Source organism: Phyllobates terribilis, unplaced genomic scaffold (assembly GCF_046119375.1).
Source record: "Phyllobates terribilis strain yellow unplaced genomic scaffold, ASM4611937v1 Scaffold_12__6_contigs__length_324123572, whole genome shotgun sequence".
In the NCBI taxonomy this organism is placed as follows: domain Eukaryota; kingdom Metazoa; phylum Chordata; class Amphibia; order Anura; family Dendrobatidae; genus Phyllobates; species Phyllobates terribilis.
In genome coordinates this window covers 312,393,929-312,405,995 of record NW_027362772.1, presented here as the reverse complement: position 1 = coordinate 312,405,995, position 12,067 = coordinate 312,393,929, and the positions used below count along the sequence as shown (strand labels likewise).

Genomic DNA, 12,067 nt, shown 5'->3' with positions numbered 1-12,067 from the left:
GTGCCGTGCGGCCTCCCGCTGTGTATAGATGGCGCTGTGCGGCCTCCTGCTGTGTGTAGATGGCGCCGTGCGGCCTCCTGCTGTGTATAGATGGCTACGTGCGGCCTCCCGTTGTGTATAGATGGCTACGTGCGGCCTCCCGTTGTGTATAGATGGCTACGTGCGGCCTCCCGCTGTGTATAGATGGCTACGTGCAGCCTCCCGCTGTGTATAGATGGCTACGTGCAGCCTCCCGCTGTGTATAGATGGCACCGTGCAGCCTCCCACTGTATATAGATGGCTACGTGCGGCCTCCCGCTGTGCATAGATGGCTACGTGCGGCCTCCCGCTGTGTATAGATGGCACCGTGCAGACTCCCGCTGTGTATAGATGGCTACGTGTGCTCAATATTGAGTCATACAATTAATGTAAGGCTATGTGCCCACGATACAAAAATGTTCCGGATTTTTTTTGAGCGTTTCTGCATCTCCCTGGCAGAAAAAACGCATGCGGATTGTACATGCGGATTGTACATGCGGATTGTACATGCGGATTGTACATGCGTTTTCCTGCCAGGGACATGGGGATGTGAAGCGTTCTTCACATGCATTTCCGCATGCGGGTTGACAAGCGATTTTAGCATCACTTGGAAAGTGCTTGACAACTTAGTTACACTATATAAATCCATGCAACCGGCATGGATTTATATAGTGTGACCTTAAAAGAATGGTAAAAAATAAAAAATATATACTTACCTTCTGATGGCCTGCCGACGCCAGCGGTCGCATGACCCGTCACATGACTAAATGACGTCACGGCAGGTCCTTTTCAGACCATCGCGAGCTGCGGGCAGCCAGGACTCATCGGATAAAGACACCGGGGGCCATCAGAAGGTAAGTATAATGTATATTTTTTATTTTATTCTTTTTTTTACAGGTTCTATGGTACCCGGGTCCGGGGGAGAGTCTCCTGTCCTCCACACCGAGGTACCATCCGCACAATTGAAACGCTTGGATTCCGCATCTACAGATGCAGGGATGCAGATTCCATGCGTTCTAATGCAAGTCAATGGCGGCGAAAACGCCGCGCTTCCGCAAAATAATTGTTAGTGCTGCGTTTTTTTCCGCAATGATAATCCGCAGCGGAAATTTCCGCAGCATGTGCACAGCACAGCGGATTATCAATGGGGAACATGGCGGACCTTCTACCAAGCGTTTTTTAAGCGTTTCTGCAGCGGAATTGCCGCTGCGGAAACGCTTAAAAAACGCATAGTGGGCACACAGCCTAAAAAAAAATATTATAATTAATATTGTGCCAAATTAATTTCACGTGAACTATCACATGATCTATCACAGGGGATCATGTGACATGTCACGTGATAAATCAGGTGGGGGGGGGGGGCCGCGCCTTCTAAACTGCCCGGGGCCCTTGCTACTCTTAATCCACCCCTGAGTCTATGTATCAGGCTTGTGATGGGGTTTTGTATGGCCCCAGCTCTATATTTTACCCTACACTACGCACCTGCTTCTCATCATTCAGGATTGCTGACAGCCATTTCAGGTCCAGACTCTTGAATGGAACCAGCACGATCAGCGTCTCTGGATTATTATCCAACGTCATGTCGAAATTTGCAGATTCTGGGTAAAACATGCGTATGGTGGTCTTACTGCCCACATCACTCTCATAATTATAGACCGGACCATTATTCAACCTGTGGAAGACATAAAGAAATGGGATGAATCAGGTGATGCGTTAGTTCATGTCTAGAGAACAAAACATAGAACAGAGACAATAATAATATATGTAAAGCGCTGCGGAATATGATAGCGCTATATAAGCAATGTGTCATGGAGATATTAAGAAAGTATTAACAATTTCTCCCAAACCTCTCATTCCCCCCTCCCCTATAGTAATTGTCAATGGACCAAGAAGAGCTAACACTTGGACCATCTGCTCCTATGCAAATTGACACACACAGCAGTAGTGGCTTTTAAACAAATGCCAGCCAAGAGGTGCTACAACCCAATTAAAATGCCAGTGTATTCTCCCCTGGCAGACTCAGGGGGTAATTAGATACAGGCTTGCGACAATTTACATGTAGCTGAGGAAGTTCTATTCCCAGGACGTCAAAGGGAATTTAACAGAGGTTTCACAGACTTTTGGGCACCGATACGAAATATTGAATATTGTAAGTTCCATAATTCCGATAATAATGTGACCTATATTTTTAGTGACAGGGTCAGCTAGGGAAAAATATGGATATTTTCCCGTCGCTGTAAGCCCCTCCGGGGGGCAATGGCACAAAAGTACCAGAATAACAGATCGCAGATACACCTTGTGTGGTCTCTAAAGAAACGTAAAATCATAACGGAAAATATAGTATCCCTTTCGGGCCTCTACGATCAACCAACGATAAGTTATCACAAAAAACAGATATCTTAATAAAATATGAAGGCTGGAGACCAGCCCACATGATGTCATCCCAGGGGGGTGTGGGCAGGTCTCCCATTAGGCATAAAAGAATCTGCTGAGGTTGGAGTAGCATTCTTTGCTGGGAGTATATATTTAATATAGCAACAGATCATGTTTGATAACAGTCTAATCAAGCGGAGTGTCTCCCCTTCACCTATACTGAGTTGTCCCTTCGAACTGTATAGAGTAAGTTTCTAGTGATGAGCGAGTATGTTTTGTTAACCCTCTCGCTGAATATACTCGGGCGAGCACCAAGTATTTATAGCGTGCTCGGGCTTTAAGTTTTCGTCGCTCCGTGAACATGATTTTTGACTGTTTGACAGATTTAATACATGTGAGGAATGCTGGAAAAACAGGCATTCCTCACATGTATTAAATCTGTCAAACAGTCGCAAATCATGTTCACGGAGCGACGAAAACTTAAAGCCCGAGCACGCTATAAATACTCGGTGCTCGCCCGAGTATACTCGGCGAAAGGGTTAACATACTCGCTCATCACTATAAGTTTCCTCTTTAATCCTGTTTATTTTGTGTAACTGTATATTCTGTATTGTATTGTCCCCTTTGTAAAATATTTGTATATTTTTCAGAACACTGCCTCCCTTTTGGATTAAATATAAAATGTAATAGTTCTGTTTCTTTTGTCCTGTAATCGTTCCCTCTCCCGAAGCCATATACGCTTGGCGTCCCGCCAGGCCTGTATTATATTTCAAACTCAGACGGTGGTGACAGCGATTAATAATTGGACTATCGTGAAGCTGACAGTATGAAGGGCGTATACACATATTCCATGCGTTGGAATCCAGAGGTGTAACGCCATAAGCTCACTGGTCGCTTGCTGATATCTACGTAATGAGTAGTCGGGATCGTGGGCTCGCGAATACCTGACGAAATCCTGACCGAGTGACAGCAACGGTGACATATTGCGTGATCTCCCCGGTGTCGCCCCTGTCGCTGTGAAACCCTGACAAATTGGTGGCAAGTGGTGGGATATTACAGAACATCAGTGGCTGGATTGAGCAATCATTGCTGTTACTGAAAACTTGCACGGTTCTTGCGAGAATTCTGTGCAGAGTTTTAAGAAATCAGACTCAGTGTTTTAATATTTTTTATCTGGGACATTACTGTACGTGTAGCAGTTGCATCCCCTCCCTTCTCTTGTTCTTCTGTCCTATCTTTTATTTGGCAATAATGGCTACACGTGGAGAGCCCTGGTATCACCAGTAGTCAAAGGACGATCTTACTGCCCTCTGTGAGCTGAGACAGATTGACCCCACGGGCAAAAACAAGGCACAAGTTATTGCTGAACTGTTGCAAGGTGCCGCAGAGCCCGTCCAATAGCAGAGCCCTGATGATGGGGCGGCCAGCCAAGGCCCGGACAATGCTGCTGCAGGGGTCCCACAGCCATACCCGCAGCTAGGGTAGTGTGGACCCCTACCTGCAGATGGCTTTGGAGCAGCTCGCCACAGACGATCGTGATGGATGACTGCAGCTGATCCTGAACTTCCAGGAGTGAGCAGAACAATGGGCCCAAGCTGACCAAGACCCTAGAGTGACGTGGTGGACGGGCTCAGTGGGTCCGAGGACTGTCAGTCACCACCTTTGAGGACCTGAAGGATCTGATAGTGAAGGACCAGTTTCTTCGTCTTTGCCCAGTGGAAGTGCGACAGTTTGTGCTTGACCATTAGCCGAATGAATCCTCCAAAGCTGCCCAGATTGCGGATACCTATGAGGTCAACCGCACACCAGAGGTGCAGAAGTCGGACGCCGCTAGCTGGAAAGGGGGTAAGCCTACAACCACTGTTCAAGCCAGCCGTCCCTCAGCGGGTTCTGCCCCATCTTCCAGCACCCGGCCTGCATTTGATTCCTGTAAGTGTTATCTTTGTGACCAAATGGGTCACATCAGCCTTGTCTGCCCGGAGAGGCAGAAGATGGACCCCACACCTGAGGCCCCAGGGCCTACTGCAGCCATTATTTTTGTGGGTGGGGCGGTTGGCTGGGCCTGTGAGAACTTACAACCGGTTACTGTGGGCAACACCGTCACTGTTGGCCTTAAGGACCCTCATCCGCCCTGAGTTTGTGTTACCAGAGGAACACATTCCTGGGAAGACCCTGACTGTCACCGTGTTTGGGGGTGTTCGCCGTCCCATACCGATGGCCCGGGTTTTCCTGGACTGGGATGTGGGGAGGGGGTTAAGGGAAGAGGGGGTGTCGGAGAACCTCCCCATTAGTGAGCTATTGGGAACTGATCTGGGACGGTTGGTTGCACGATACATCCCTGACAACCCTCCCAGATCTGATCTGTCATGTAATGCCGCTGTCAAAAATGTCAATGTGATGTATAATAAAAGTGCGTGTTGTGGTAAAGGGGAACTCAGCCACCTCACTCTGCGGGGTGATGCTGCTGAGGACCCCCTAAAACGAGCCAGCATAAGTGCTATGGGCCATGGGAGGAGGCACGGACACCAGGAAGCAGGTGGTCCCGTGCAGGGTCACACCAGATAGTGTCATGGTCAATGGTAGCTGCCCCATGACTAGCCCGGCTCCAGAGGTGATGCGGAAGCATGGGGAGAAACACGGGGGTCATAGGGAAAGTGATCCCGTGCCACCGATCGGTGTCACGACGGACTATGACATGGCCGGGCCCTAGTGACACCGGCTCCCAAGGTAAAAATGATGGCAGGAAGGGTAAGCCCCACAACCAGGCAAGGTAAAAGAGATGTGTGTCCCCCTGTCTGTCGGGAGTATGGGAGGAAGGTACCCCTAGCCTGTCAGAGGTGTGGGGAAAAGGTATCCCGAACCGGTCAGGGTGATTGGAATGCTAGATCCCCAGTCAGTCAGAGTGGTGGGTGAGTTGGATCCACAGCTTGTCGGATCAGCAGGAAGGGTGGGCCAGAAGGTGGGCTTAAGGGGTGATCTGTAAATCAGCCCCCTGTGCCAACTCAAAGAGGGGGAGATGTCATGGAGATATTAAGAAAGTATTAACAATTTCTCCCAAACCCCTCATTCCCCCCTCCCCTATAGTAATTATCAAAGGACCAAGAGCTAACACTTGGACCATCTGCTCCTATGCAGCAGTAGTGTATACGCTTTCTGTAGTGAGTAGTCGGGTTCGTGTGCTCGCAAATCCCTGACGAGTGACGGCAGCGGTGGGATATTGCGTGATCTCCCCGGTCTTGTCTCAGTGAACGCCTGAGGGTTCACTCCTCAAAAAAAATAAAAAATGATCTTAAAGTTTTGTATTTGTTCTTGTCACTTGCAGTACCTGTTCCTACCACTGTGTAATGGCCAAAGACATCAGTGCAACAGCGCCACCACCACTTGTAAAATGTAATTGCTTTAGATCAAGGTTCCCCCAGAAGCAGCGAGCTCATCTCTGTGATCAGCCGCTATGGATCTGCCCAGAGTTGTAGCTAGGGTGGCCCCTAACCAGGTAACCCTGATTACAGCTATGGTGGAGCACCCAGATAGTGGATGTAGGAAAACCTCAGCGGATGACCGCACTGTTACTGAAAATAATCTTTATACAAAGACCAGCACTGATATTACCGCCATATGGTGACCATATATTGGTAGATACCAGTCCTGCAGAACATATAAAAGGTCACAGCACAGTTATATATAGTGACTTACAGATGACGTTCTTTCTGATGAAATTGTTCACTTTTTCCGTCTTTTCCATCTGGCCCAGACCGACACGACAACTTCTCCATCCAGGGAGAGATTACAGCACAGACACATCTGACTTCTCACATTTCAGGCACCATCCCCATCTATCCCCAACCTGTACAAACCCCTCATCCTGCTGATACCCCAATACTGAGCCGCTGCCGTATGTGTCCCTATTACTGCACCTGCTGTGCGCCCTCTAGATGGTAAAACAACCCTCTAGAATATAGTAATGCCATGTGCAAGTGTCCTAGAAAACAGTGCCCACATTGTGCCCCCTAGAAAGTAATTATGTCCTCTGTGTGCCCCTCTGACAGTCACAATAACCTGAGTCCCCCTATAACGAGAAGTGCCCACTTAACAATTAATAGTGTCCTGAGACTCCCACCATGTACAGCTACCCTATACACAGTATGATGCTGTTTTATACACAGTATAATGCCCCCTCACTGTATAGTACCCCCACACAGTATACTGACCCCTTAGTAGCCTCCAAAATGTTTGATGGCTCCAATACTGTATGATGGCCCTCACTGTAATCCCCTTACTGTATGATGGCCCCCTAAATAGCCTTCATATAGTATAATGCACCAGATAGGCCTCTATTTAGTATAATGCTCTCCCCATAGGCCTCTATATAGTATAATGCACCCCCATATGTCTCTATATAGTATAATGCACCCCCATATGTCTCTATATAGTATAATGCACACCCATAGGCCTCTATATACACTGCATGCAGAATTATTAGGCAAATGAGTATTTTGATCACATGATACTTTTTGTACATGTCGTCCTACTCCAAGCTGCATAGTCTTGAGAGCCAACTACCAATGAAGTAAATCTGGTGCTGTGCATCTCTGTAATGCGGAGGGGTGTTGACTAATGACATCAACATCCTATATAAGGTGCGCTTAATTATTAGGCAACTTCCTTTCCTTTGGCAAAATGGGTCAGAAGAGAGAGTTGACGGGCTCTGAAAAGTCCAAAATTGTGAGATGTCTTGCAGAGGGAGGCAGCAGTCTTGAAATTTCCAAACTTTTGAAGCGTGATCACCGAACAATCAAGCGTTTCATGGCAAATAGCCAACAGGGTCGCAAGAAGCGTGTTGGCCAAAAAAGGCGCAAAATAACTGCCCATGAATTGAGGAAAATCAAGCGTGAAGCTGCCAAGATGCCATTCGCCACCAGTTTTGCCATATTTCAGAGCTGCAATGTTACTGGAGTATCAAAAAGCACAAGGTGTGCGACACTCAGGGACATGGCCAAGGTAAGGAAGGCTGAAAAACGACCACCTATGAACAAGAAACATAAGATAAAACGTCAAGAATGGGCCAAGAAATATCTTAAGACTGATTTCTCAAAGGTTTTATGGACTGATGAAATGAGAGTGACTCTTGATGGGGCAGATGGATGGGCCAGAGGCTGGATCAGTAAAGGGCAGAGAGCTCCACTCCGACTTAGACGCCAGCAAGGTGGAGGTGGGGTATTGGTATGGGCTGGTATCATCAAAGATGAACTTGTGGGACCTTTTCAGGTTGAGGATGGAGTGAAGCTCAACTCCCAGACCTACTGCCAGTTTCTGGAAGACAACTTCTTCAAGCAGTGGTACAGGAAGAAGTCGGTATTGTTCAAGAAAAACATGATTTTCATGCAGGACAATGCTCCATCACATGTATCCAACTACTCCACAGCGTGGCTGGCCAGTAAAGGTCTAAAAGAAGAAAAAATAATGACATGGTCCCCTTGTTCACCTGATCTGAACCCCATAGAGAACCTGTGGTCCATCATAAAATGTGAGATCTACAGGGAGGGAAAACAGTACACCTCTGGGAGCAGTGTCTGGGAGGCTGTGGTGAGATCTACAGGGAGGGAAAACAGTACACCTCTGGGAGCAGTGTCTGGGAGGCTGTGGTGAGATCTACAGGGAGGGAAAACAGTACACCTCTCGGAGCAGTGTCTGGGAGGCTGTGGTGAGATCTACAGGGAGGGAAAACAGTACACCTCTGGGAGCAGTGTCTGGGAGGCTGTGGTGGCTGCTGCACGCAATGTTGATCGAAAACAGATCAAGCAACTGACAGAATCTATGGATGGAGGCTGCTGAGTGTCATCATAAAGAAAGGTGGCTATATTGATCAGTAATTTTTTTGGTTTTGGTTTTTGTATGTCAGAAAAGTTTATTTCTAAATTTTGTGCAGATATTGGTTTACCTGGTGAAAATAAACAAGTGAGATGGGATTATATTTGGTTTTTATTAAGTTGCCTAATAATTCGGCACAGTAATAGTTACCTGCACAAACAGATATCCTCCTAAGATAGCCAAATCTAAAAAAAAAACACTCCAACTTCCAAAAATATTAACCTTGGATATTTATGAGTCTTTTGGGTTAATTGAGAACATAGCTGTTCATCAATAATAAAAATAATCCTCTAAAATACAACTTGCCTAATAATTCTGCACACAGTGTAGTATAATGCAACCCCACAGGCATGCTCTATATAGTTTAATGCACCCCCATAGGCAGACTCTATATAGTATAATGCACCCCCAGAGGCAGACTCTATATAGTATAATGCACACCCACAGTCAGGCTCTATATAGTATAGTGCACACCCATAGGCAGAGTCTATATAGTATAATGCACCCCCATAGGCAGAGTATATAGTATAATGCAACCCCATAAGCAGAGTCTATATAGTATAATGCACCCCCATAGGCAGACTCTATATAGTATAATGAACTCCCCATAGTGAGACTCTATATAGTATAATGCAGCCCCATAGGCAGACTCTATATAGTATAATGCACCCCCTTAGGCAGAGTCTATAGTATAATGCACCCCTATAAGCCTCTATATAGTATAATGCACCCCCATAGGCCTCCATATAGTATAATGCACGAGCATAGGTAGACTCTATATAGTATAATGCACTCCCCATAGGCAGACTCTATATAGTATAATGCATCCCCATAGGTAGACTCTATATAGTATAATGCACTCCCCATAGGCAGACTCTATATAGTATAATGCACCCCCATAGGTAACCTCTATATAGTATAATGCACTCCCCATAGGCAGACTCTATATAGTATAAGTCACCCCCATAGGCAGACTCTGTATAGTATAATTCACCCCTATAGGCAGACTCTATATAGTATAATGCACCCCCATAGGCAGACTCTATATAGTATAATGCACCCCCATAGGCAGACTCTATATAGTATACTGCACCCCCATGAGCAGACTCTATATAGTATAATGCACCCTCATAGGCCTCTATAGTATAATGCACCCCCATAGGCAGACTCTATATAGTCTGCCTATTATGCACTAATGATCTATAAGGGTCTCACTTAGATTAATTATGCCCATGGGATTCTCTTTAATCAGACTCTATATAGTATAATGCATCCCCATAGGTAAACTCTATATAGTATAATGCACTCCCCATAGGCAGACTCTATATAGTATAATGCACCCCCATAGGCAGACTCTGCATAGTATAAGTCACCCCCATAGGCAGACTCTATTTAGTATAATGCACCACCATAGGCAGACTCTGCATAGTATAAGTCACCCCCATAGGCAGACTCTATATAGTATAATGCACCCCCATAGGCAGACTCTGCATAGTATAAGTCACCCTCATAGGCAGAAACACTAAAAGAAATCAAGATTCAAAATGTGGTACTTTTTTTCAGACCAAGCAGAGAAAAAAAATTATGGAATCACTCAATTCTGAGAAAAAAATTATGGAATCATGAAAAACAAACACACAAAAGAACACTCCAATACATCACTAGTATTTTGTTGCACCACCTCTGGCTTTAATAACAGCTTGCAGTCTCTGAGACATGGACTTAATGAGTGACAAATAGTACTCTTCATCAATCTGGCTCCAACTTTCTCTGATTGCTTTTGCCAGATCAGCTTTGCAGGTTGGAGCCTTGTCATGGACCATTTTCTTCAACTTCCACCAAAGATTTTCAATTGGATTGAGATCCGGACTATTTGCAGGCCGTGACATTGACCTTATGTGTCTTCTTTCACAGTGTTTGCTCTATGGCAGGATGCATTATCATCTTGAAAAATGATGTCATCATCAACCAAACATCCTTTCAATTGATGGGATAAGAAAACTGTCCAAAATATCAATGTAAACTTGGGCATTTATTGCAGATGTAATGACAGCTATCTCCCCAGTGCCTTTACCTGACATGCAGCCCCATATCATCAATGACTGTGGGAATTTGCATGTCCTCTTCATGCCGTCATCTTTATAAATCTCATTGGAACGGCACCAAACAAAAGTTCCAGCATCATCACCTTGCCCAATGCAGATCCGCGATTCATCACTGAATATGACTTTCATCCAGTCATCCACAGTCCACGATTGCTTTTCCTTTGCCCATTGTAACCCTGTTTTTTATTGTTTAGGTGTTAATGATGGCTTATGTTTAGCTTTTCTGTATGTAACTCCCATTTCCTTTAGGCGGTTTCTTACAGTTCGGTCACAGACATTGACTCCAGTTTCCTCCCATTCGTTCCTCATTTGTTTTGTTGTGCATTTCCTGTTTTGGAGACATATTGCTTTAAGTTTCCGGTCTTGACGCTTTGATGTCTTCCTTGGTCTACCAGTACGTTTGCCTTCAACAACCTTCCCATGTTGTTTGTATTTGGTCCAGATTTTAGACACAGCTGACTGTGAACAACCAACATCTTTTGCAACATTGCGTGATGATTTACCTTCTTTTAAGAGTTTGATAATCCTCTCCTTTGTTTCAACTGACATCTCTCATGTTGGAGCCATGATTCATGTCAGTCCTGTGCAACAGCTCTCCAAGGTGTGATCACCCCTTTTTAGATGCAGACTAACGAGCAGATCTAATTTGATGCAGGTGTTAGTTTTGGAAATGAAAATTTACAGAGTGATTCCATAATTTTTTCCTCAGAATTGAGTGATTCCATAATTTTTTCCCTCTGCTTGGTCTGAAAAAAATTACCCTTACTGAGTACCACATTTCTAATCTTGATTTCTTTCAGTTTTCTTAAAGCCATAAAGTTGCCATTTGAAATGACTTTAGTTTTGTGCCATGTCTGTGATCTGATTTTTTTCAACAACATTAAACAACTGAATGAACATCCTCCGAGCCCGGTGATTCCATAATTTTTGCCAGGGGTTGTATATAATAAAGGCTTATGAGTCTGCATAAGTTTATGTAACAAGAGTGACAAACAATGGAAGCTTACAGTGCAACATAATATGTCACAAGAAAAAGAATCACAAAACATCGAAGAAAAGAAGGACGCGGCGGCTCACCTGATGACCACGTCGTACTTATCGATGACGTCACCCAGGGAACTGTTCTTTAAGCGATATCCATTCCCGACCACCACACAGCGACGACACTGCAGCCTGAATACGGACGGAAACATGAACATTAATGAACCGGACGGGGTTGTAGTCGGCCTTCATATGTGTATAAGTGTATACAGCGTTTGATGGGGGGCCAAGGACCCGGCAGTAACACTGAGTCTGGGGGCCACTGCTACATGCAGATACTACCCGACCCGCTGCACATATTACTCTGCTTCTATATAACAATATTCTGGGAGTTTGGTGAATGATGAGAAGCTGCTTCTGTCTGTACATAGAGAATCCAGTGTATTGTGCCAACCATTGCTCATACAGTAATGAGGGGCCCTCCGGGGAATTCTCCACTCCCCGGTGGGCCAGTCCGAGCCTGCCTGTGTATACACAAACAGTACAGACCAAAAGTTTGGACACACCTTCTCATTTAAAGATTTTTCTGTATTTTCCTGACTATGAAAATTGTACATTCACACTGAAGGCATCAAAACTATGAATTACCACATGTGGAATTATATACTTAACAAAAAAGTGTGAAACAACTGAAAATATGTCTTATATTCTAGGTTCTTCAC

The 12,067-nt window shown here is 45.3% G+C and overlaps 1 protein-coding gene across 4 annotated transcripts in view; it reads right to left on the bottom strand.

Moving 5' to 3' along the window:
• LOC141171846 (CMP-N-acetylneuraminate-beta-galactosamide-alpha-2,3-sialyltransferase 4-like) overlaps positions 1 to 12,067 on the bottom strand; it is a 114,013-nt gene that overhangs the window by 42,542 nt on the left and 59,404 nt on the right. For all 4 annotated transcript variants that reach the window (XM_073655474.1, XM_073655471.1, XM_073655472.1 and 1 more), the window contains 2 exons: positions 11,442 to 11,537; positions 1,501 to 1,690 (listed from right to left, as the gene is read on the bottom strand). In XM_073655474.1, the coding sequence (XP_073511575.1) occupies positions 1,501 to 1,690; positions 11,442 to 11,537 (286 nt within the window). The remainder of the gene's footprint in view (positions 1 to 1,500; positions 1,691 to 11,441; positions 11,538 to 12,067) is intronic.